Consider the following 27705-nt stretch of genomic DNA (forward strand, 5'->3'; position numbering starts at 1 on the left):
CACACGCACACACATGCACACACGCATGCACACACACACATACTATTTTTCAGTACCAACATATGAAAACACTGTATACAGTTTGCATACAGTGCTAAGTAAAAGAGTAAAGAGTCCATTGAATTAATATCATGGTATTTAGCCTATATTTAATCAATATCATAAAAAGGGCACCTATTATTCAAAATCCACTTTTGCAAGGTGTTTGGACATAATGTGTGTTAAACCGTGTGTGAACACAACCACCCTACAATAAAACAGTTAACCCTGCGTTTTTTTATCACCATTTAACCAAAGCATTCTCATTAGACATGCAATTTTGATTCACGTATCAATTTGAGGTCACATTGATAAAGCCCCGCCCACTAACAGTCCTGCATTATCATAGTTTCCACCTTCAGTATATTTTACTCTGTCCACTAGATACGTTTGTCTCAGACTGCATTAATCAGATTAAAACTTTAACACAAAATTTAACTAAAAGCGCTTACTGTCTGTTTGTAAGGAAGTGAGGAGCTGTAGCTCATTTGCATTTAAAGGTACAGACATTAAAACTTTAATATCATGTCCATGGTGGATTTTTTTAAGGTTTAGAGCAGTGATACAAATTCAGTAAACATTTGGACAAAATAAGTGAAGTATTAGTGCTAATAACTACACAGTAGGGCACTATGTTTCAGGTAATAAATGTATGGATTGTTATGTGAGTAAAAGCAAATCCGAAAGAGATAGGTGGTTGCAAAATTCATTGTTTGTAACTTTGTTTGTAACTTTCTAATGCAAATCACTTTACTGCAATGAACTCATGTTTAAGGTCATGTTCAAGTTATACTGACTTCAGTTAACTCCAAACATGAGCAATGAAGCATGTGGAAGTAAAACATTTCTCCTTAAACCTTTACTTTGAGTTTTTATGTACAGAAATATACTCAGTCTTTTGAGAGTCTAAATATTACCTTATCTGATAAGATTTTGGTGATTAAAATCATTCCTGATTTGAAATGCATCTGTGATACTCTCACACTTTTACCTGACCATAATAACAATAGTTAAGAGTACTCATTGAGAAATGTTGTGATTGGAGGTGATGATGATTACAAAACTGTTATGTGCAGTTTGACTTTGGCTTCATTTTGAGAATTTTTGCAAATTAAAGCAGGTTGGTCTCTTAAATGGCAGTAAAAATGAGGGCTGTCTTTGGACTTCTGAAAAAGAATAAAGGAAAAATAGAAAATGTATTTAAAAACTTTAGTCATAACTAATTTAGGTCTTGAACATGACCATCACTTAACCAGCACTCACCAGCATAAATCATTTTTTTTTCCAGTAGAGAGACAGGACACAGCACATAGCAGTTGCACAGCATTTTTCACGGTTTATTACGCAGACCACAAAAAAGCAAATGCCAGGAACCTCAGCTTAGCTTCCTTAAAGTAAACATGAATAACTATACAAGGATGCAATGTTGAAATTCAGGTTGTCATCTATGATTTTAGACACGTGTTTGACATTACAAAGACGGCAAAGTGCAGCTCCACCCTTTACGGCAGAAATGAAAACTACAATGCTACAAAGTTTCATTTGTTTTGACGTATACCGAAAGAAAAACCTGGCTAATTTTCACGCAAAAATGAAAAAGTGGATAACCCTTAAATCAAACAATGACCTGTCTTCATTGGATCTATGGTAGCCTACAAAACGGAGACAAAGGACAAATAGGTAAGGATATGTGGTTGTTAAATGATTTAGAAATTATGTTACCATTATGTTTATTTTTTTTAAATGATCAACTATTTAATCTTATCATCAACTATCAACATTTAAAAGTTTTTAATACTATAGCACTATGTTATAATATTATTAGATACTAATATTTAATCGTCATCTACGATTAAAGCACAGAAGATGCATGTGCAATGTTCTGGATCTAGCACAGCCATAACATAATACTATAATATTCATTTACAGCTGTGTTACTTAACTGATTGTTAAGCTTTAATGAAGAAAATTCATTTTTTAGGTTAGATCCTCTGAAAGTGTAGCATTTGTGTTGTTTTGCTGCAGGTGCCATAATGGTTCCTAAGTGATTAGGATTTGCATGTGTAAATAGGCCTGCAGATATATTTTCAGCACTGTAGACCTCCCTTTACAGGTTTAAGCATTAGTACCAGTGGGCTTTTGAAATGGTTTCGTTGTGTTGTTTTTTGTAGTATTTATTTACAGTACAGTATGTCATTCAAACTAGTATCTCATTTAAACACACCTTAATCATATGTTTCTAATAATAGGGGTCATCTGGGTTAAGTGCTCCCTCAAGGTCAAATTAGATTGTTTTGTGTGATCCCCAAGCATTTTTGTGGTTTTAGTATATAAGCAGTACACATCTTAGAGCAATATAATGCAGATATATTATTTTTTATAACACTTCACAATAAGGCTGTATTTGTTAACAATTAGTTATTGCATTATATGAACTATCAATGAACAATACTTCTACAGTATTTATTAATCTTTGTTCATTTTAATTTCGGCATTTACTTATAAATTTTTAAAATCAAACATTGTAATTTTTAACATTAGAGAATGCATTATAAACGACTATGAATACTGACATAAACTAACATTAACAAGAATTAGTACATCTTGAAAACGATAGTTTACTAATGTTTACTAATACAACCTTATTGTAAAGTGTTACCTTATTTTTTAACAATGCATATTTATTGAATACACCTAAGATACGTGCAGGAAATTTGCCAACATTTTATCATTACTATTACACCCAATTTCTTTACTAATAGCTTTTATACACAACAGGACATTTCACACTTACAAGACTCTTTAAACTCGTGTGGATTAGTAGTTCAAGTTACAGTATAGATATTTTGTACAGTATGAAGGCCGCATAGACTCTGAAACGATTGCATCACAGGCGCTTCGGCTCTGTTTCTGTGATGCAAGGTCAGTGCTGTAGCCTGTTAAGGCTTAAAGCACTTAAAGATTAGTGCTGCACACCCAGGTCAAGTATATATTGTGGTTAACCAAACTTAGCAGTTATGAGTCTGTATGTGTCGAATGTAGCATCATTTACATATATATATATATATATATATCGCATCCCTGTAACACAAAATGATGTACCTATAGTCACGTAAATTTGTGAGTCTTTTGCGTGACACTGACACGGTTTTCTGTGTTTTTGCGTGAACATGTCACGTATTTTTTACTCAACTGTTTTGTCCTATTTTCAAGTCATTGATGCTTCGGTTTAGGGTTAGTGTTGTTTGAGTTAGGATGTCACTTTAAGTATTGGTTTATACCTTTTTTCATTATTTATTTTTTATAATTATTTATATTTTATGATTTTTAAACCATTGTCGCCTGGCATTAGGGTTAGAGTTGGGTCTGGGTAAGAATGTCATTTTATTTAAATCTAACCCTAAACCGAAGTGACAATGGTAAGAAAATAGGACAAAACAGTTGAGTAACAAATACGTGACAATGACATGTACACATAAATATGTGACATGTTCACACAAAAAGGCGGAAAATCGTGTCAGTGTCAGGCAAAAGACTCACAAATTTATGTGAATATAGGTACTTAATTTCGTGATACTGGATTGATATATCTATATATCTAGTTATCTATATATGGTTCAAACTGTGTGATTAAGTTGAGGCACTAAGGGTGTTTTCACACCTAGTTCGTTTAAGCCCTCCAAACACTCTCAGGGGCTGTTTACACTTGGTATTAAGATGTGTTTTCATCGATCGGATCACAAGTGGACGAGAGAGACACATTGCATTTACACCTGGTATTTAAATCCGTCTCTTTTGTCCACTTTCGACCGCATCTGTCCTGAATACTGTGAGGGGGTAGTCTGTGAGACGGTGGGCGAGTCTCTCTGCTGTCATTCAAACGCGAGCGGGAGTAATTATGAGTTTATATGGACGCAAACTAATATTATGTCAGGGCCAGCTGCTTGTTTAGCAAGTATACATGCTGCACAGTGTTTTGTACGTTTATTTGTTGGAGCTTTCTCTGAATTTTCAGCGCAATTGATGAAATAGGATCGCGCAACTTTCACGCTTTCAAAACGAAACTACGGAGAACACCCCGCAGTAGTTTTATCAATGAAAGGCTAAAAATAGCGCTGTTCACCGTATGTTCACGGTAGAAGTCAAAAAAGACGTAAAATTAGTGTTTAATGCCTCAGATTAGATAAATGGGCGGAGAGAAGGCGGTCGCATGTGGCTGTTCGAACGCATTCAACCACATTGCGTTCCGCAACTCCAAAGCGATCCGATCGAAAGTGGTTTCGACTACCTCTGAATGTGGTTGAAAGTGGTCGAAAGTGGACGCGTTCAAAACATTTGAACACCGTTTACACCTGGCATTAACGTCGTCCACTTGTGATCCGATCGACGAAAACGCATGTTAATGCCAAGTGTAAACAGCCTCTCAGAGCAGTTCAGGGTGTATATGTGAACAAACAAGTGATCTCAGACCCCCCTAAAAGGACCCAAAAGCGAACCGAATGGGCGTCAGAAGCAAATGAAAAGTGGGTGGGTTTCCATGAGCTGCCTTTAAGAACAGCAAGTTAAGTTTGTTTACCGTTAATTATTAAGACTAAATGGGCAGGCAAACTCGTGAAACAGTGAAAGTAAAAAAATCCGCCATAATATGGTTTTCCACGTCTATAGAAAATATACTATAAATAAAGCAGTTGTTAATTTTCCTAATGCATGGTTGTTTGACCTTTACTTCTGTTTAAAACATTATACATTTCGCAAAGGAGGTTGTTCAGAACTTTGTTCGAAGAGCAACTCAGCGACACCCCCCTCCGCAATTTTTTTTTTAAAGCTGAAACAAAGCTGAAGCAAAGGTTGGGGATCCCTGCTCTAGTGAAATGGATTTTGACTAACAGCGCTTTGATAAGTGAACGGACAAATGCGCTAAATTAGAGAAAAAGTGGGTGGGTCCATTATCATTGGTCTTAAAAAGTGGGTGGGTCCTGTCCCACCCACGTATAATGGTTCCGACGCCCATGTGAGTACGGTTCGCTTTTGGGTTCTTTTGTGGTTTAATTTCTTTTTGAGATGTGAAATCAATGAGGTCCCGGTCCGCTTCACGTGTCGTTTTGACATTGTATCAAAAGGCACAGAAAGCAGGGGTTTGAGTTCTTATGAAGTTGTGATGTAAACAAGAAAGGGTCTGAGATCAATTCAGTTTTGAAAAGGACCAAAAAAAGAACTGGGTCCTCTTTTGAGTCCACTATATTGTGAACACCAAAAGGACTGAGGTCACATTCGGCTAGTTCCTTTTCTGGTTTACTTTAAGTGAACTGGGTTTGGTTCTTTAAAAATAAACTATATGTGAAAGCACCCTAAATCGCATATTCATAGATCCACATATACTAAATGAAGCAAGGGTTACATATATTTTAGCATGAAGAAACTTTTATATATGCTATTAAGATGCTCAAAGATAAGTTTTGATTACAGGGAGACTTTAATATCTTTTAAAGATTCAGTGGCATGAACTTTGCAAATTTCGGCACATCCAAAACTATGACTAGTTCTTCGTAGGTGCATGGGTGCATTAAAACAAGCTACCTGATTGAAACCTGTGCTTTGTACAAAGTTTGGCTTTAGTAAGCAGTTATTTACAATGGACATTGTGTGCAGTATGCATCAAGTGGCTGAGACAAAATTTTGCTACTTGTGACAAATTTTACACCACTCAATATTTTTAGAGCTTATTTTTGAAAGTTTAATGTCTGCACATATTGAACACTTCTACCTTTATTGTGCAGAGAAAATGAAGAGTTTGGTTCCAAAACGCAATAAATCCATTTTGAGAAATTTCGGTAAAAACATGCTTTCTATACCAAGAAAGCAACAAGATGAAAACCACTATTTTCTGTTACAAACTTTCACATAGCATTTTTAGGTTATAAAAACATAAAAAATTCAAATCCAGAACTTGATTTTCAAAGATTTATTATAAAAACGGATAATTTTTTTCCACGAAATGCAATAAATCCATGACAAGTTTTTTTCAAAATGCTATAAATCTATTGAATCAATAGCCTATATAAATGTGCATTCATCTTTGCCATTTTATATTCATTAAGTTGTCTAGTGGTATACACTGCTAAAAAAATAAACAATAACGGCATTAATCAAAACACTTACTTTGTCATATTAAGTACACCGTCATTGCTGCGGTTATACTTGACGTCGTCGCTTGACATTTTTCACAGCGATCAGCTGTAAAATGTTTTGGTCCTGCTCGATTTTCGTTGACTTTGAGTAAAATTATGGAAAGTTTTTCATAAGATCCCCTGGGGTCAATGTGTTAGCATGACAGACGCTTGATGCTGTCGGGAGAACAAGCACCCGTCTCCGAGGGGCCTCTCGCGTAAATTATTAGATGTTGATGGCTTACGTTTCTTTCCCGTTACAGAAAACCATCACAGGTTTATCAATGCCATTAAAGTAATATTTTGTTATTGTTTGTTTGTTGATCAAGAAGTACAAAATAGATGAGGAAAACTAGGATTCCGTGTTCTCAACGAGCCGCCATTGTTTGTTTACATTGCGTGGAATGGTGCGCTGTAATTTGTGGAGCGGATTTATTGCATTCTGTAGAAAAGGGGAGTGGCGTTTATTGCGTTTTGGGAAAAAAGGGAGAAAAGATGACAGAATAACTGGATTTTGTGTAAAATTAAGAATTTACTTTTAAATACTGACCTGATATAATACTGATTCTGGCAGTATTTGAAAGTTTCAATGCCGACAGTGGACACGACCCCACAGCTTGAGAGTAGAGAATGCTGCCTATCTTTCCAAGATTTTAATAAATCATTTTATTTACTTGTCGGTTTATTTCCATCATTTAAATTTGGTTGGGTGGTTTAGAAGACATTTTTCTTTGGTTTTACAAAGAACACAATATCTGACTTTACAGGGACTTACATTTCTTTGTCTTATTTTGAGTTTTATTTTATTTTAAGTTATCTTAAAGTCATCTTATTTTCACTTGGAAGCCTTTAAAACGTCTCTATCAGAGCCAAAACTGTACCTTTTTTTTTACCTCTTTTACTAGAGTCAGAGTCAGGGTAGCTTTATTGTCATTTTAACCATATACAGCTCAGAAATGTTTCTCCAAGGCAAAGGTGTGACATAAGACAAAGACAAGACAAGACAAACACATTATTAAATTATCTGAAATAGACAAAAACATTTAATTAAGATAAGAACTAAACCTTAGAGAAATACCTAAACATTATACACAGATTATAAACAAGACTACATTAAAGTGCAAATGTTCAAACATGACCCTTTAGCCTGAATTCCATTGCTTTTCCCAGTTCCTCTACTATGCTAGTCTTTATACATATTTGTACATTGTACATTTTACAAGGACTGTGATTTGAAAAGAATCGAAACTATAGAAAAACCAGCTTGTTCAGTATGCTTTGCCTTTGTTACATTCTATTTTAAATATGATTTGCCTTAGTCTATAACCTTTCTGAATATTGTCTAAAGTTCAAGTGAACAAATAAAGCTATAAAATACAATTCACTATACAGTCAGAACAAAAGAAATTGTCTTTAGTTGTCACTAGGGTAGTATACTAGGATATCTTTGTGAGGTGAAAAACTTTTTGCCCAGAAAGTGCTTTGAAATACTACATGCATTTTTTTTCTTTTGTGACTGGATTACTGTAACTCACTTTACTATGGCTTGCCGGTCTCATCTATACATCGACTTCAGCTGGCGAAAAATACAGCCGCCCGCTCACTTTACGGGGAGTCGCAAATGGGTTCATATTACATCTATACTACGGTCACTTCATTGGCTACCTTTGCAATGTAGCATTGAGTTTAAAATTTTGCTATTTGTGTATAAAGCTGTAAATTGTCTTGTTCCTCAATATCTTTCTGAGTTGTAAACTGTCCATTCCTAGAACTCGACTGAAATGCAATGTTGCTGGTCCTAAATTATGTAACGCTTTACCTCTAGGCTACCTATCAGATCTACTCATCCTACAGTGTCTGAATTCAAATTTCTGTTAACTCATCTTTTCTCATGTGCCTTCGATGACACAAGATAAGATGGACTACATAGTTTTGTTAAAAACTGTGTATTTATTGTTAATGCTGTATTTTTAATGCTGTAATTGGACTTCTGTTTTGCTGTGCAGCACTTTGCTTAACAAGTTTTTTTAAATGTGTTTATAAATAAATTGTACATTGAACAAAATACATTTTTAAAATTATACTGTAAGATACATTGTAAAACAATTGTCGAACTGGTCATAATATTTGTTTTTATAGTGGGGCTCAATTAAAGGTGCAGTATGTAGATTTTAGTGGCATCTAGTGGTGAGGTTGCGTATTGCACCCCTCCCCTGAAGCACATAGAGAAGCTATGGTAGCCGTCACAGGACAAACATGTCATCATTTGAGACAACAAAGTGACAAACACGCTCTATAGACTGTTTCATTGGACGCACGTGATACACGTCTGGATCCGAACCTTACTTCCGGTTTCGTTTTTTTAATGGTCTGACTAGTTACTAAACTGATCTCTTGAACGAATGCCTCGTCAAAAATAACAAATGTTTTGGTTTCCTAGGTAATCTATGTGTTGTTTTTTTGCTTGTTATATAAATAAACTACGTTTAAAGAACTTTGTTGTTATTTATTCTTAGCGGAGTTTACGGAAGTTACGTGCGGACCGTGACAGCCGCTTGTTTATATTGTTACTGCTGAAACGGTCTATAGGACAGTTTGTCCGTTTAGGGCTACTGTAGAAATATGAAGGCACAAAATGGCGGCTTCCATGTAAGGGGACCCGCGGTGTGTGTAGATAAAAACATCTTAATCTAAGGTTAATAAAAACAACACAGTTTATATTGTAAGGTCTTTATACAACACTCTAAACACAGTTATCTATATCATCTTTAAGTCACTTTTTGTCTAGCCATCCAATCACAATAGAGGAAAGGCTACTACACTGACCAATCAGAACATCCTACCTTTACTACTGAACAGCAACATAAAAGTTAATATAAAAACTGAGTTATTATAGTATAAACGTATTTTAAGATGCTTCAGAAACTCATTAACAGTTCCTAAAAATACACTATTTGACCTACAATTAATAATAAATAATGAACAAAACAAAAATCCTGCCAGCTGGCCTACTGTTAATGTTGATGAATAATAATGTTGATCTGCTTACCGCAGGTCCACTTGCTTCAATCCCATTTTTCTGACATTTTGTCAGATGCACAATGATGGTGCATGCTCACAGAAAGTTTTTTTAAAGATGTGATTGGGCCAGTCAAATTTTTAAATGAAAAAGAACAAACAGGCTGATTAGATGTCTCAGTGGCAGAATCTTACACAATTTTTTCCAATGCAAGTTTTGACCCAAAAAAGTATGTTTGCCCAGCTTATACAATATCACGCCCTGTCTGCTAGATGGCCAGTCCACTAGTGTCTGTACCATATTAGGACCTATTAAAGGGTAATTCCCAGACAACACAGTGCGAGATATACAGGAGATAAGAGAATTCCCAAGCTTTGACTACTGTTAAACACATGGGTGTCTACACACGACTACACAAGATAAGACAATGCGTTTTTTTTAATGAAACCTTTAAAGCTCCCGTTCTTTCTGTGTTTTTGAAGCTTTGATTGTGTTTATAGTTTGCAATATAACATGTATTCATGTTTCAAGTGTAAAAAACCGCTATATTTTTCACACAATTTACTTATCTGTATAGCGCGTCAGCTCGTACAGTCCAAATGTTGCTCACTGCCCAGCTCAATGCACAGAGGGTAGACGCACATTATACCGTGACAGCGCCACCCGGCACTCGTTGGCAAGCAACACAGTCACTGAGTTGGCAACACTGCTTCAGCCAATCCCCTTTTTTTAAGCAAGTAAGCCCCACCCACTGATTAACATTGAATTTGCATACAAGTTGAAAATTAAACACGAAAATTAAAACGAAAAAGAAAAACATAACATAACATTAAAACTGAACTTTACATTTTAATTTTGTCCCTATTATTGCTTGGGCATGAATAAAAAGCCTTTTAAAAAATTTATTTACAGATTCCTTTTCAAGCTTGCCTTTTTATTTTAATATTGTCAGTCTTGAACCAAGATTATATTGAAAATAAAAAGTCAAATCATCAATTTAATTTAATTTTTCAATTTGGCCGGAATGATGCTTCATCACGTTAAAAATGAAAATGAAATAATTTAATATAATGTTTTAATTTTTATTTTAGCATTCATTTTCAAATTTGGGACATATTTTGCGATTTTACTTTTTATTTTATAATTTAATCAATTAATTTTAAAAAGTCCAAAAATACTTTCCATAGTAAATAGCCCCATTACATTGCTTAAAAATAAAAAATATTTTGTGTATTTGTTGTAATACAATGTGTTCACGTGGTTTATGGTTCAAAAAACAAATTTTGTTGAAATACTGTACAAAGCTAGCCTGGCTAAAACAAGACCAGTCTCAGAGAATGAAACGTGGTCTGGGAACCATACGCTTATTTTCTCGTATTTGAGGTGTGGTTTACGAATGCCCAGAGCCGTTTACTGGGCGCTACAAATGTCTATCAAATGCGTCTGTACGTAGCTCTTAGCCCATCGTTTCAATTATACCAGATGACATATGTAGAGCGACATAAATTCAAACGTAAACAGCTTTTATCGGTACGTTTTCAGAGCTGAAAGCTATGCAACTAAACTGGTAGCTGTATATTGTATTTGAAAAGCAACACAATTTAGTGGCACTGTGACAACCACAGTACGCGCATAATGACAATATTAATAAATACCACTTACCATTTATAAGTTAAATGTACTTCGTCTACGACGATGCCTAGCAGGTTGGTCCTATCTTGGATATGAAATTGTTTAACGACAAAAGTTGCTCTTTTTTATATAAACTTGCGTTCAAAACTACTTAGAACACTATCTAAGGATGCATTGAAAAGTAACTTCACGTCTGATGCCGTGTTGGATAAACAAAACTGCTTTGGTGTGTCGTATAGATGTCGTCCTCATCTTGCTGCCCCCTCCCTGTTCTTGATTGGTTCCCTATTTCAGGGACAAATAAGGTTCATAGTTTCCATGCTAGACTTGCAGCGTGAATTAATTTGCGCAGCTTGAGCAGAATGTGACACATTGGTAAGGTTAAGATACTAAAACATAAAACCATGTCTGCATTTGTGATCGTAGAAACGACAAACGACAAGCGCTACTCAATAATTTGTGTCATCGTAGAGTAGACTTCGGGAAATCATGAAACGGAAAATAGGGGCTCTTTAGCAATTACCATACAATAGTTATAACCCTTAAACAACTACATTAACGACAAAACTGTACCTTCTTTTACCCCTTTTACTAGAGTCAGGGTGGCTTTATTGTCATTTTAACCATATATTATACACTACACGAGACTACATAAAGTCCACATGTGCAAACAGCATTTAACAGTAACAATCACGACAATGATAACTAGGCATAATAGTGGACAATGAAGTAACATTAAAGGCAACATTAAAGACAAAGTTTCCATTTATTCCACAGCATAGAAATGTTGAACAGTTTTCACATGTGCTTTGGGACATCCAAAGTGGCATTTTGGGGGTAAATAGCACATCTACGGCTTTAATGGTTAAATAGATGGTAGTTGTTCAATCTCAGATGTACAAAACCCTTTGGCCTGAATTTCATTGTAGGGTGGGTTGTTTTCCATTTATTAGCTTTTTCCTGGTTCTTTACAAGAGCCTTTTCAAGTCGCTCAGTTTGCTACTATGCTAGTTTTCACACATATCTGCCTTACTACATTTTACAATGCCTGGGATTTAAAAAGCATTAAAAAACCAGCCTGTCCAGTAAAGCTGCACTGTTTAAACGGATGTGTTGAAAACAAAACAATCAATGCTATTTTTGGTACAACACACTAAGGGCCAGATTTCCAAAATAGTGCAATATGCGGGTTATTTACCAAAAATGTACGTAGCTCTGCGTAGCCAGACATGCACCTCTACAAAATTGTAACAACTGCCTCTCCCAAATGACGCACTTCATGTGGACTTTCGGTCTTGTGGCCTTAAATTGCGCATGCTCGCAGTCTATGAGTCTGTAAGTCCCATCTGTCAATTTTATGCTTCGAAGTGTGCTTATCAGCACCCCTTTTGCCCCCTTGATGCGGTCTTCGGCGAACCCAGCACTGCAGCAGGCTTTGCGCACTTTACCAACCCAGAAGTCCTTGCAAAAGAGTCATCAGACCAATCAGACGATGGAAGGGAGGAGTTCACACTGACGGGCAACTTCTCTACCTATTTCCGGCGTGACGCTCAAATCTGTCCCAAAATACGACTCCGGTGCACCCATGTGGACTCGCATCAAGGGTCCCCAAAGTCTGCACTACATGATGTCATCAAAGTGTGGTCTCTGAGAAGGACTACAAGTCCGGAGTGTGCCATTTGGGACAGGGCCAACACATCCATTCTCTGCGGAGTCCTTTTAAATCCAACACCTAAAAGACATATAAGCTGTACCGCTACAAAAAAAAAAAAAAACGGGCCCTTGGAGGTGTAACATGGGCAGAGCGAGGACCCAACATTCACAAAACATTATCCCACTACCTCTGGATAACTTATGATTCACTACATGCTCGTGTCATTTACATTATACAGTATGCACAAGTGCAGATTGCCAACAAAACAGACATTTGATACTGTTTTACTTACCGCCTGTGACTTGTTTTATCACCAGGACAGTGTTAAACATACACACAATTCTTCTTTGGGAATATAAACAAGCTTAAATTTCCCTCACAACACTCTTCTTTGGTGAAGTTAATTTTGTGTCAGCTCTTGATTGGTGTGTGTGTGCGCAATTCCGGGTGAAGTACCCATATGAAGACTTCTACTGTACTTCCAGCACATATCCGGTTTTTACATTTGACATTTACTTTGGTGTGTAAGTGTGTATAAGTACATGTTAATGATATGCAACGGTACAAACCCCAAAGTAAACGTTTACGCGAGTTATCGTCTCCAACGTAAATCTTTTTTCTTGGACTACAACAAACACATGGATTGTAGGCAACAGTTTACTTCCTGGGATTGGTGATGTACTGACATTATCTTAATACCTCTCGCTTCTGACTGTAGGTCAACTCCTGTTGGCATTGCATTGTGAACGAATCTGTCAGTGGCGGCTACTGGTCTGTCAAAGAGGGGAAGCTCATTTTCAGCCTACATCATAAAATTGTCCATTTATTTAAAAGTAAATTCTGCCCTACGTTCCTTTTACAAGAAAATGGTCTGTGACCCTGGTTTTACTACAGTAACAATTAGGGCTGCACGATTAATCGAAAAAGAATCACGATCTCGATTCATACATATAGGCGATCTTCATTTTAAATGACGGCGATTCACTTGCATTTACAGTATTTCCCTGTATTCAGTTTCTGCGTTCAAGTGTTCACGTATTTACATTACAACAACCCAAGAATATCAGTCAAACTTGCTAACACACACTCATACAGGGTAAAACCAAACCCTATTCATTCACCAATCAGACCCGATCGTTTCTCTCCTCTCTCTCATCTCATTTGCGGTGTTCCGCTGTCACTCGCGTGACGTATTCACCTTATTCCGCCACGCCCCTATTCAATTCTTCGCTCTTCCGCATTTTGTCAACCGACTTCCGCTGCTAATATGGCACAGTGCATTCGGTAGCTAGTTTGGTGGTTAGAAGATTGTTTGTAGTTCACTATAACTTTAGCGAAATGACAAATATCGCAACTGCTGTAAATGTTTTGAATTAGGAGCACGGAGAAAACTTGATACGACGCTCGGATAGTCTTATAATGTCCCATCAATCGTCTCGTGGTTAGACGATATGAAGCGGCCGCGGCAAGAAACCTATGGGACATATTTAATTACCTCGTCCTCTCAGAAGGAGTTGATGGAGCAGCATTATTAAAGTAATTATGCTTACCAATATTTACACAGTGATTTCGTCTTTTTTAAAGCAAATGTGCACCTTAGCCAGTCCAATAACTATTTCGTTTTTATGTGGTAATGTACCATGATAGAATTCATTTGCAAACTTGCCAACACTTATTCCTTCAAATCACGAGACTTAAATCCTTTTAAGTGGAATCTACAAAGCTCACATATGGTTTAAGAAATTCCTTACAGATAATATCTGATCACACTGTAAATGTTTAATATAACTGCACAACATCTGATCACATTGTAAAGGTTTAATATAACTGCATGACAGATAACATCTGATCACATTGTAAAGATTTAATATAACTGCACAACATCTGATCACATTGTAAAGGTTTAATATAACTGCATGACAGATAACATCTGATCACATTGTAAAGATTTGATATAACTGCACAACATCTGATCACATTGTAAAGGTTTAATATAACTGCATGGCAGGTAATATCTGATCACATTATAAAGGTTTAATATAAATGCACAACAGATCACATTGTAAATGTTTAATATCACTGCATGACATCTGATCACATATGAAGGTTTAAATGTAACTTTACAACAGGTAAAATCAGGTCAAATTGTAAAGGTTTATAAAAAATAACTATGGACTAAGAAACAACTAACTTTTCAGCAAGACCACCCTGCAATGAATTAAGATGCAGCTTTATCAGAGTCATCAGGAGCTGATCCCAAGTGTTTATCTGGAAGCTGTTGTTGTATGTACTGGTAAAGTGCTTAGCGACTGTGTAATGCATGCAATATCAACCCTGTGTAAAGCTGACAAAGATGGTTGTTTCTCAGCAGAGATATGTACATTTGTGCCAGCTCAACACATGAAGCAGAAGCATTGAAGCAGTTTCTCGGACAGAGTTTACAGGACTAGGCCTTAATTATATTAGGACATTTTAGTTTTTACAAACAAACCACATCTTGTGACAAAACAATGGCACTCATATATGTTGAGGTATGTCAGTACATGGTGTTTTTTAATTATCATAGCTCAAATAAGCATTTTAGCCTGGGACCAGCATAAGCCCTGTCCGGGAAACCGCAAGGTTGTTTTCCCATATCAGATGTAGGTTGCTTCAGGTTGAGTTGTGATTTTAAGTGTAGTTGTGGTCAGAGACGGATGGATCCTCTCATTGTGTTTCTTCATCACAGTTTAGGAACATGTTGATTGTATCATCCTCACAGTTGTCCATTGCATCCCTAAACATCAATGCATCTGTGAAAATAATATAACCATAAACATTTTTATGTTAGTATTTAAAATAAACTTGCATCATGAGAATTAATATATAATGGTACCCATACTTAAACAGAACAGTGTGTGTGAGAGAGATGCATTAAAAAGAGACATTAACATTATACACACAACCTCTAACTTCAGTGTTAAATAATATGTCGTTTAATAGGTCATTATCATCAATATCTGAATGAGAAACCTCGTAGCATCTGAAATCTCTGTAACTTGTATGAATCACGTGAGCTACTGTAAAAATGTTGTACTATAATATATTGTTGTCTTATCTTAAATATAAAAATATAGGTGGGCAATGAAAATCATTCAAAATAATTGCATTTTATAAACTAACGTTACTGATCTTAAGTTTATTCGTAGAACGGACATCACAAATCTAACGTTAGGCGAAAGAGCACATTAAGCTAAGATAGCTTACCTGAAACTGACCACCTTTTCAACACCCGGCGTGGTTTAAAGTTACCGGAACATCGTAGTCGAACCATTACTTGGGATTAGGGTGTTCCTCAGTCGGCTCCCCGTCCGTTAAAATTGGTAAGAAACAAACATAAAGGCGCTTAAGTGAGCTTTTTAGGTTTAACGCGTCGCCTTCAGCCACTGCCTCAGCTGCTCATCATATGCAGCCGGAAGTACGTTGACAATATGAGCGCAATGGCGCCGCCCTTGTTGTCGTGGAAAATAAGGTGAATAACAAGGCGGCAGACCTAAACACAGTTGTTTACTTGGTGGATCTGGAGCGGCAATTTTCACAAAAAAGAGAGGATAAACGAGTGTCACTGTGGAAAATCCTGGTGGCGACGGAGAAAGTGAAGATGCAACAACATTGGTTTCGAAAAAAGGCAAGGAAATTATTTACCTCAGGCTCCGGATGTTTCTAAATCGGAAGGCTGCAACCTCAGGAGGTCGCATGCAGGCTGTATACGTCATCAAGCCTGGTTCATTTGAGTCAACGGAGCATTACATTCGCAAGTCTTTAACATACTTCAACAATTTATTATTAACTAAAAATATTAGTCATCTTTATAACGTTAATTGTTAATATTCTGAAATTAGACAGTCTTTATGATGCGCAGTTTAGAAATGCGACCTCCAGAGAGGCTGCAGCCTTCACATTGAGAAACGGCCTCTTTGCGTTCCCCATTAGAAAGGGTTTTTCGCACGAGGGGAACATTGTTACATGTCTGCGTTTCTCTCTGATGCCTCAAAATGTTGATCTTTTAGTCTTTTAAAGGTTTAACGTTAGTGTTTTTAAAGTTTTAAGGTTGGCCAGTTTGATAGTACAAAAAGCACAGGTGCAATTTAACAGCTAACAAATTTTAAATTATTCTAAATTTTAAGGGGTCTAAAATAAGAAAAAGAGACTTTTAAGAAACGTTATTATAACTGAAAGTCCTGTAGCACATTTTTTAGTTAAGTGCATAATAAATGTTTTTGTTAAAATAAAGAGAATCGGGTGAGAGAATCGGGATCTCAATTCCCATGGAAAAAATCGGGATTCACATTTTAGCTTGAATCGTGCAGCCCTAGTAACAATTTTTTTTTGGTTGTAACTGTAGTAAAACCATGGTTAATTTTCGTAAGGGCTCACAGCTTTCCCCTGCTACCCTGCAAGTCCTGATCTGAATACAGGACTTGAAGTTCTGACCTCAGTCTCCCAAAATCAAAGTGATGGCCATAACTTTTCAGGACACTTTGGAAGGCCTCCTCTGGAAATACCTGTCTTCATATCGTCAAATTTCCCTGGATTGACTAATTCTTTAGAATTAACCTTAAGAATATAAGAAATTATTGTTTCCATGTATAATTTGATTAGTAAAATTACACATTAATAATTAGGCTAATAAATCATATAATTTACATGTTGAATGCATACATTTCTTTTGTTTTTATTTACTTTACATACTGTACTGACTTTACATACATTTATTGACATTTATTAGCACTGTCTGCAGTTTCACCCACGACCCTACCCTAGCCTACTATATGAATGAATGAATGATGTGGTGTATAATTGTGTGAAATGTATGATGAAAATCAAGCAATTTCACCAAGCAAAAATCAAGAAATAGGTTGTAGCAGTTTTTATTTTGACTATACTTGAGAAATCCGCGATGGGACTGGATGGGATGGAGTCTCTCAAAGTTAAGACAAAAGACTATACAACACGAGAGGAGCAAAGCAGGGAAGGTTACGGGGAGGAGAGGAGATAAAATGCGACCGCCTTCGCTGAGAGCCAAACTAGATAAATGTAATGGTACGACCTTCAAGTCCAAAAAAAGTGCGTCCATCCTTCACAAAATAAATCCAAACGGCTCCAGGATGATAAACAAAGGTCTTCTGAGGGTAATCCCCACGGTGTTGTTGTAGCTTGGGGGTGAGTAAATCATGGGTTTAATATAATTTTTTGGACGAACTATCCCTTTAATGAATTTTAAAAATATTTATTGAAAGCTACTTCTTTACATATTATTTACATAGCATTATCATAATATGCTGTATATTAATATATTGGGAAAAAGCTGTTATGTTTATTGCGTTTATAAAACGGTTACTTCATATGCATAACGTTAGCAGGATTTTATAAAATAAAACACAAATAAGTTGTAATTATATTAGTACAAATATTACTCTTCCGCCAAACAAAGTAGTTCCTCAGAATCAAGTGTGACTGAAACAGAGCGCAGTTCCCAACCAACAGAGATGCAGCAAAGACACAATGAAAATATGATTTAAGACTGTGGTGTTTATTTTATAAATCACCATTTATCTAATTTATACATTAACATTTATATCGTGCAACTGTTCAAGTGATGATCAAATATGCTTGGAAGCATGCTGAACTCTTTCCCCGTCAGCGGTTTTTTTTTTTTTAAGTTGCCACCCAGTTTTAGTTTAATGCCTTGCAGAAAAAGTATCTTCTTTAAATAAACATAAAATATCAAATGAAAGAACAGACCATCCGCTTTCAAACAAAAACAAACAAACAAACGTTTCATTCATCCTACCTTAATTTGTTCTCTTATCACCTCTCAAATTTTTTAGCTAAAAGCGGAGATAATTCCATATTTGTGAAGAACTTATGTAAGAGATCAGATTGAGCCATCAAAACTTACACGCTGTGTTTTCAGTTTTGAGTGAATGCGTCAGTGTTTAAGTTGGGTAAGATCGCCACCCAGTGGATAATAGCGGACGTATGAACTTGAGTTATAAACTCTTCAGACAACGTTTTCTCTTTATCGACGAGATGACTCAACAATATTTATTGACATTTATCTGGATATCGCCATTAATTGTGCAATTGTAGACAAATTAAAAATATGATTAAAGACTGTGGTGTTTATTTTCATAAATCAGTACGCAGCAACAGTGGCGCAGTGATACTTATGTAATGTGGTCTGAACCGTGAGGTTACCAGTGTATTTTATCACGGCTAAGAACGCGTTTCAACCAATCAGAATGAAGAACCAGAACTGCCCGTTTTATAATCATATATATAACATCAGTAGTTCTCAACGTTATTCCTGGAGTGCCACTGCTCTGCACATTTTGTATGTCTCCCTTATTTAACACACCTGATTCAAATCATCAGCTCATTAGCAGAGCTCTCCGTGAACTGAACTGAGCCCGGCAGATAAGAGAGACATACAAAATGTGCAGAGCAGTGGGCCTCCAGGAACAGAGGTTGAGAAACACTGTATTGCATTACACAGCTTCAAAACATGTAAAACATGTAGCCTAGAAATCTTAATTAGTACTTTAAATCAAAATGACTTGTTAAACCAATCTGATCATACATCACAATTAAAGGCTGCAAAATATTTTTTATATTCTAAATATTAGGACCTTTTAAAAAAGTACCATCTTTAGACAGCTTTGGTGTCTTTTCTATGACAGTGTGGTTAAGCTGTTCTTAACCACCAAATGGTTTAAAGTGCTTTCAATGTTTATTTGCAGGACAGAAGGAGACATAAAGGACGATGTCCTTGGTGGTTCTCTTGATTTTCTTTGGTAAATATCTAATCAATGTTCCTAATTATGTGCAAGTTAACACTGTTAACATTTAGACACCTGTTGAAACTCAATTAAACCTCTTTCATCAGGATTGTTGGGGCAAACTTGTGAAAATCTGAATAATGTGTCTTGCTCAGGTAAAAGCTAAATATTTGTTTGTTTCCACAGTGGATAAAAAGTCAAACATTAAATGTAAAAAAAATCACTCTTATTTCAAAAGCATAATTAATACCTTGTTTCTTGTTCCCTCTTTTCACTTTAGCATCATCAACCGTTACACCACATAATGTGTCTGCATCAAACACAACCGTTATGGAAAAGGCTCAGACGATTGTAAGGCCATAGCAAACTTAATAATTTGACATTGACGACTCAATTAAAATTATTTTGCTCTTAAATTGCTGTGTAAACAGCTTTATGTATAACTTTGGTGGTGTGTATTCAGGCAGTTATTAAAGGATTCCTTCACTTTCTTAAAAAAATCCCAATAATTTATTCGCCCCCATGTCTTCCAAAATGTTTATGACTTTCTTTGTTCAGTCAAGAAGAGAGTAAGTTTTCTGAGGAAAACATTCCAGGATTTTTCTCATTTTAATAGACTTTATTGGACGCCAACAGTTTACAGTTTAAAAGCAGTTTAAAATTGCACTTTCAATGCAGCTTCAAAGAACTCTAAACAATCCCAAACAAGATATAAGGGTCTTATCTAGCAAACGATTGTCATTTTTGGCAAGAAAAATATGTACTTTTAAACCACAACTTTTCGGGCTCTATCATACACCCGGCACAATGCGGCACAATGCGCGACGCAAGGGTCTTTTGCTAGTTTCGCAATTATCATTTTTACGTTTAGCGCCACGTTATTTAAATAGCAAATGCATTTGCGCCCAATTTTGCGCCCATGGGCGTTCTGGTCTGAAAAGGAGGTGTATTTAGGCGCATTGTTGGCGCGTTGCTATTTTAATGCAACTAAAAATAGACTACGCCTTTGACCAACAAAAACCAGGTCTAAGTCTAAAGTCAATGGCGCAATATTGTATGTAATGTAATGAGTGCAATATGCGCCTACAAACGGGACAAACGAGGCCATTTACTTATCATGGATGCGCAGCAGAACACAACCCTTTTTAAAATATGAAAAATTAAAAGACTAAAATGTAAAAGATTATTATTGAGTCTCTTGGACACAAATGAGCACCAATTACGAGACGTTAGAAGGCGTAAAGAGCTGCTTCACCTGTAGCCTGGTACTATAAGTAAATAAATGCTTTTGCTTTAAATAAATGCATCTATTTTTATGTTTTTTTTTAATGCTACCCCAAGGATTTATTGTATATGATGACTCTGTACCTGTGGAAATGGTGAGATAAGAAACATTTTTAAATAATGCTTTAAAAAAAAAAAAACATGGAGCTGTCCGAGTGCTGAAATGGCTCTCCGCATGTTTGTAAATTCTTTATCTCCTGTTTGTTACAAATAAAGTATTTTAGAGTACAAACCGTTTCTTGCATATTTGCAAATTATTTTATGAGATTACAATGATTATGTAGGATATCAATACATTTACAGCAATTAAAAGCCTGCTATTTTTACTTCCATGATTGAAAGAAAACGGCTTTTAAAGGTTTTAATAAAAAAAAAAATTCAATATAAATAAAAACACAATTTTTTATATTAATCTTAAACTGGTGGTCTACCTCTGCTTAGTTTTTTAGTTTACAATTTCTGCTTTCTAAATAGGGATTTGCCATGGCGCCAGGCGCAACTTGCTTTTAAAGGGGATTAGAGCTAAGACTCTTATTGGTTTATTGCATGTTACGCCCAAAACACACACATTACTCATTACGAAAATAGGAACAACCCTTTTAGGCTGTGCACTTGGCACATCAATTTTTTTTCCTGTCGTTAAATTAGCAAAAGTGGATTCGGACATGCCCATTTAGACCGTGCGCTGTGCGCTTTGGACAATGCACTTAGATCATTAAAATAGGGCCCTTCGTCTTGCACCAGCCATGTGACGCTCCAGTGCGACCTCACGTATATGCATAAGCATTACATATGTACATTTGCGGACCATTTTAAAACAATAAACTGATGCAAAGACATTAATTAATATCATTCCACATACAACAACATCTGAACGGTCCTCTTACACCACACTTGTAAACACTGGGGAGGTAGTTTCGCATACATCATGCGTGACCTTTTGACGTGCATATATTTTATTTTTCTTGCCAAAAATGACAATTGTTTTGCTAGATAAGACCTTTTGCCTTGTTTGGGATTGTTTAGAGTCCTTTGAAGCTGCGTTGAAACTGCAATTATACACTGTAAACTGTTGGGGTCCAATAAAGTCTTTTAAATTGAGAAAAATCCTGTAATGTTTTTCTTAAAAAAACGTAATTTCTTCTCGACTGAACAAAGAAAGGCATCAACATTTCGGATGCCAAGAGGGTGAGTACATTTTCAAGATTTTTTAAAGAAAATTAAGTAATCCTTTAAGGTCCTTTAAGGACTGTGTTGATTGTTTACTAAAAATAAAAATGACCACATCACAACTGCAACTGTGCAAAACTTTGTAGCATATTATGTATGGATTTCTAATGTGATCTCTCTGATCTGGATGTGTCTTTGTTTCTATAGAACAGTGTACTGCGACAGTGGCCAGCTGCTAATCGTACAGAGACCAAAGTTATTAGGTAAGTGTGAAAATGTATACAAATACATAAAAGGGGTCCAAAAATCGAATTAAAATGATTGTAATTACTCAGTACTTTTATATTATTACTTCCTTAGTAAATTAACCATTTGTTTTGTTTTGTTTTATTAAATATACTGTAATAGGGTAACATGAACTAACACCGAACAATATGTACAGTATTCTTACAGCATGTTTTAAAGGGAAAGTTCACCCAAAATTGAAACTTCTGTCATCATTTACTCATCTCCAGGTTGTTTTAACCCTGTATGAGTTTCTTTATTCTAATGAACACAAATGAAGATATCTTGATTAATGATGGTAAGCACACAGTTGACGATACCCACTGACATCCATAGTAGCATAAACAAATATTATGGAAGTGACTGTGTGCTTACCATCATTTAGCAAAATATCTTCTTTTGTGTTTAACAGAATAAAGAAACTTATACTGTTTAGAACAACATGAGGATGAGAAAATAGTGACAGAAGTTTCATTTTTTTGGTGAACTTTCTCTTTAGACATGCTGTAATACGACTTTTTTTAAAGATAAAATCAGTATACAGATTTTTTTTATGTAAACGTGGTTTAAATATAAAAAAAATCTAATTCAGAACAATAAATGATAATATATTCTAAACACTGCTGTCTACTGATTCAACATCTATGTTAAAATTGAATGTATGTAATGTATAGATACTGTAATTATATAATTTGTATGATGATCTTATCTTTCAGGAGGGGGCCATATGTTTTTGCAAGACAGTACTGGTATCCCAGTTTAGAAATAGGTAATGAATCAATTTAAATATTTATACTGTTGTTTTAATTTTGCCTGAAGTAAAAAATGATATTTATTAATTTATTTTGCAGCTCTTAAAAGACCACAACCCACATCACCTGCATTTACAATGGCCATAACACCAACATTATCAAATACAGCACAGCCATCAAACATCATACCAACAAACACAACCAAAAAGAAAACTACCTCGAGACAAATATCACCAACTACAGAGCCAACAACATCAACAGTGCCACCAACAATCATCACTCCAATATCAACAGACTTACAACAACAAACTACTGAATCAGGACAACTAACAATTGCAACAAATTCCGGACTTTCAACAAACACCTCAAGTCAACAAACAGGCATCACATCAAAGCACACAATGACACCTCCATTAACCAGTACCCCACAAGCAACTACATTAACGGAGCAAATAAACAACACAACAAAGCTGACAACAACTACCAATATACAACAACCGAAGATTACAGAATCAGTGGGTACAGCTACTAGTGTACAAGAAACAACTATACCGGGTGACACAACTGATGAAAAAACATGGAGTGCAGTTTCATCTACAAATCTGCCAACTACAACTGGAAAAATAAAATTCACACCAGCATCACCGGACACAGCATTTGCTCAGACTTCTTCAGTGGAATCAGGAACCACAAAATTGGCAACAACCGCAATACCCGAAACAGGTTTAAAACATTGCTGTACTATCCATTAATGCATTTTGTTTATTATAATAACCAACATTTATCTTTCTCTGTCATATTTTATACATCAAATGCACAGGTACAACAGTTGAAGGACCAGTCAGACCAACATCCCTGGTCTCCACAGCAACTGGAACAACAAAAAGGCCGACAACTGCATTGCCCAAAACAGGTTTGGGAAACATATAGCTGTATTTCTTCTCCCCATTGTTACAAACTAAAATAGCACTGCATTGTGTAGCGATACAGGTAAATCCAGGCAAAAATAAACACACAATGCAGGGCAACAGGGCCAAAAACAGACATGGTAAATAATAAAGTAACTTGTAATGTTAAACCTACCGTGGGTCTGAGATCATGTACGGTGACAATATATACTAAATTTTCTTACTTTACCATTAAAAAATTATGATCTATGCGAGTGCTGTATGATTGGGACATAACTTAATACATTCGCCATGGTTGCATCATGCAACATATACGTTTGTAGACAGCAAATAAGATTTATAGGTGCTGTTAAACACGTATAATTTAACAACAAGTAGTACATTTGTTCTTACCTATATCACTTAAACAGGTTACAGTTTAAAACATTATATTTTTTTCTGTTAACTTTTTAAATTAAGCAGCTTCTCATCTTCCATGGCCTCACTTGATAAAAAAAGTGTCCATCCGATGCATACTATAGACAATATATAATATTTACAGAAACTAAACAGTAGACCATTCTGGTATTGTTTCAGACATACTACTTATTTCGATGTAGGCAATTTCCAATCGTTTCTGCATTCTAAAAATGTTGGGTTGTTTCAACCTAAATGGTAGGTTGTTTGAACCCATAGTTGTATAACAACAACTCAGCATAATCAAACAGTTTAGTTTTTCCATATTTGACCCAACTATGGGTTGAACCAACCAAGCATTGTTTAAAGTGTAATGCAGGACAGCAGGGGCTCATTTATAAAGTGTGCGTATACGCACGCAAAGGTTGTGATCTATAAAAACAAACTTGGTAGGAGAATAGGGTTGCAGGGTGGGATCTGAGGATGATTCATGTAGGCACACTTGCAGGTGACCTGTGACTTATAAAGGGAACATTGTTTTGTTTTATAAGTCTTAATGATTTTTGCAGTATGCCATTTTTGGCCTTCGTGCGGACGTAGACTTTTGGTAAGGATCCTACGCACAGTTTTATAAATAAGACCCCAGGTCAATATACACCAGTTAATGAGGCAGAGATGAGCAGCAGCCGAGGGCGCCCCCATGTGGTTAGAGGATAGAGGTGCATGTGCAGATAAAACAACTGCAGCATTCATTTACATTATGTACACTTTTTTCCCAGTAACGCCTCACTGCAGAACTACAGCCATTAGACAGGGAAACAGGTTTCCCTCGCAGAAGGTTTACTCTTCTTACAAATGTGCTAATAAATATATCAAATAAATATGTTGTGTCTAAAGATTTACTTGTGTGTGTATATATACACACTAATTGCAGTGTAACAATTAGTTATAATTGCAAAAATGCTGGTTCATCTGGTATAGCAAAGTATAAAGTGAGAGGAGTTGGATCTGGATCCAGCCTCGCCCGATGGATGTCTGTTCTGCAGTGAGCACCATCTCTTTTTTATACACAAGACAGCAGCAGGCAAGGTCGCCCTCGTGTGTTTAGATGATGGAGGCACATGACTTTGTTTGACTAACTAATCATGGTGTGCCTTTAGTGACCAAGCGTTGTCTAGCAAACATGAAGTCTTAATAATCCAATTTAATTTATATATGAATTTAAATATTAAAGTTATATTATGCTGGTAGCAGGAGCTATCAGAGTTAGATAAATAACCAGAATCACTTTTTTGATTCTGTTTTTAAGGTTTTTGTTGCAAAATCACATGGAGAATGTGACCTGGCAGTTGCTTATATAAGAAAGACTAGTTAGAAATGGTGGACATCAGTTCTTATATACTTTATCACAAACACATAGATACTGCAAAACCTGAAGTAGTTACAAATAGATAGAAGAAAGAGTAGCAATAGTATGTGCACATGTACAGATGTATCACGTAAAAATGTAGAGCATGTGTGAAGACGAGGAAGTGATCTCATTATTCCACAGCTATCTCAATAAGTCTTTGAATTGTATGGGATACTGTCATTTTTGTGAAGGAATTTTGTTAGAGATCGTGTTCATAACAATTATCAAAACATACACAAAGTTTAAAATTAGTACAAAAAAAACCGTTTTTTTTTCTATATATATAAATTGGGTAAGTGGCAATTAATGTAATCGCGTTTTACAGATTTACTTCATCAGGAACACATTTCATCAGGAAAACCTTATTAAGAACATGTTTTTAGATAACTAGTCAATAGTGTGAAAAGAGTTAAGTTAATAAAGTTAGTTTAAGTTAGTTTAGTTTGTTTAGTTTGTTAACTTAGTTTAGTTAGTAAAGTCAGCTAAGTTAAGTTCGTTGGTTTAGTTTAGTAAGGTTAAGTTAGTTAAGTTAAATCTAATAATAGTTAATTCATCATTTCATACAGAAAACATCACACAGGGCCGGCGCTACCAAAAGGCAAAGTAGGCAAATGCCTAGGGCTTCAAGCTTGGAGGGGGGCCTTTGATAAGCCTATGATAAGCAAACTCATCTGTATGATTTCATGATTTAAACTAACTAAATCTAATGATTAAACTAACCAAACCAATTTAACTTAGCTTATCTTTATGCAACTTAACTAAACTAGTAGCTAAACTGACTTAACCTTACGTAACTTACCAAACTAAACTAATCAAACTAAGTTGACTAACCCTAATCTAACCCTAACTAATTCAACTAACTTTAACTTAACTAACTAAACCTAACTAAACTAACAAAACAAACTTAACCAAACTAAACTAAATTAACTAACTAAACTAAACTAAACCTAACAGACATACAAAACCTAACTAAACTAACTTAACCTAACTTAAACTAACTAAACTAACTAAACTTACTAAACTAACTAAACTTACTAAACTAAACCTAGCTAAACCTAACTAAACTAACTTACTAAACTGACTTAAACTAACTAAACCTAACTTATCTAACAAACTAACTGAACTAACTAAATTAACTAAACTAACTTAACTTAACTTAACTTAACTTAACTAACCAAACTAACTAAACTAACTTTACATAACTAAACTTATTTAAACTATCTAAACTGACTAAACTAACTTAACTAACTAAACTAATTTAAACATACTAAACTAACTAAACTAACCAGACTAATTTAACTTAGCTTATCTTTACACAACTTTTAATTTTTAATAATTAGATTTAGTTAGTTTAAATCATGAAATCATACAGATGAGTTTGCGTATCATAGGCTTATCAAAGACCCCCCTCCAATCTTGAAGCCCTAGGCATTTGCCTACTTTGCCTATTTTTTAGCGCCGGCCCTGCGTGGTGTTTTCTGTATGAAATGATGAATTAACTCTGTACTATTCACAGTAAAAAGTGAAATACCACTTGTATTTCTGTTATTCCCATTTATGGAATAGTCTTTTTTTTGTTGACAGAATAAATTATTAATAGCTGATTACTGACATAACATTTCTACAGTGGGATTTATATCTTTAAGTTTGCATTCTAGTACAATGATTGTGCCACTTGGTGTCAGTATAAGTCCAAGACAAATGCAATGATGGCAAGAAAGAATTCATGAGTTCACACATGTTAGACAGTTGTTGGTTGTTCATGGTACATAGTGTTCTCTATTAATATACAGTATAGTGATTGTTTTAAATCAGGTTTCCTGAAAAGTCTTGCCACTCCACCCATTTAGTATTGTTCAGACAAATACTTTGCCATCATGTCATGTTGAACCGCTCCAACAAGCAGATCAATGTTTTAGAAAGCAGCACATTGCCAGGGTTTACAGTCTTTGATGAGTTTCCTTGAAAGTGACGTACTTGTAGTTATTTCTGCAGATTATAAAGACGTACTTAAAATATAAAGGGCTGACATATGACTACGCTGCTACATTGTTAAACAAAATAAAAAGAATCTGTTTGACATGATGCTTATTGTATTTACAATGCCTGTTGAGGTCATGACAGCAGTTCAGTCTACTCACACATTAGTTACAACAGATGTAGTGAC

The 27705-nt window shown here is 35.5% G+C and overlaps 2 protein-coding genes and 1 long non-coding RNA gene across 4 annotated transcripts in view; 2 read left to right on the top strand and 1 right to left on the bottom strand.

The window, feature by feature from the left end:
• LOC135785885 (adipose-secreted signaling protein-like) overlaps positions 1–27705 on the top strand; it is a 260005-nt gene that overhangs the window by 22405 nt on the left and 209895 nt on the right. The gene's annotated exons all lie outside the window — the stretch shown is intronic.
• The window catches only part of LOC135785882 (uncharacterized), a 38758-nt gene continuing 12612 nt past the window's right edge, over positions 1560–27705 (top strand). For both annotated transcript variants that reach the window (XM_065295509.2, XM_065295510.2), the window contains exons 1-8: positions 1560–1719; positions 19294–19347; positions 19440–19487; positions 19613–19683; positions 21994–22049; positions 22788–22840; positions 22923–23546; positions 23644–23736. In XM_065295509.2, coding sequence (XP_065151581.1) covers positions 19317–19347; positions 19440–19487; positions 19613–19683; positions 21994–22049; positions 22788–22840; positions 22923–23546; positions 23644–23736 — 976 coding nt within the window. In that variant the 5' untranslated portion in view covers positions 1560–1719; positions 19294–19316. The remainder of the gene's footprint in view (positions 1720–19293; positions 19348–19439; positions 19488–19612; positions 19684–21993; positions 22050–22787; positions 22841–22922; positions 23547–23643; positions 23737–27705) is intronic.
• LOC135785881 (uncharacterized) lies at positions 14271–16029 on the bottom strand. The gene is made up of 2 exons (XR_010546727.1): positions 15758–16029; positions 14271–15303 (listed from the first exon to the last, which is right to left on the bottom strand). It is a non-coding gene; the product is annotated as an uncharacterized lncRNA (long non-coding RNA).

The sequence above is a fragment of the Paramisgurnus dabryanus genome, chromosome 4 (genome assembly GCF_030506205.2).
Source record: "Paramisgurnus dabryanus chromosome 4, PD_genome_1.1, whole genome shotgun sequence".
NCBI classification, from domain to species: domain Eukaryota; kingdom Metazoa; phylum Chordata; class Actinopteri; order Cypriniformes; family Cobitidae; genus Paramisgurnus; species Paramisgurnus dabryanus.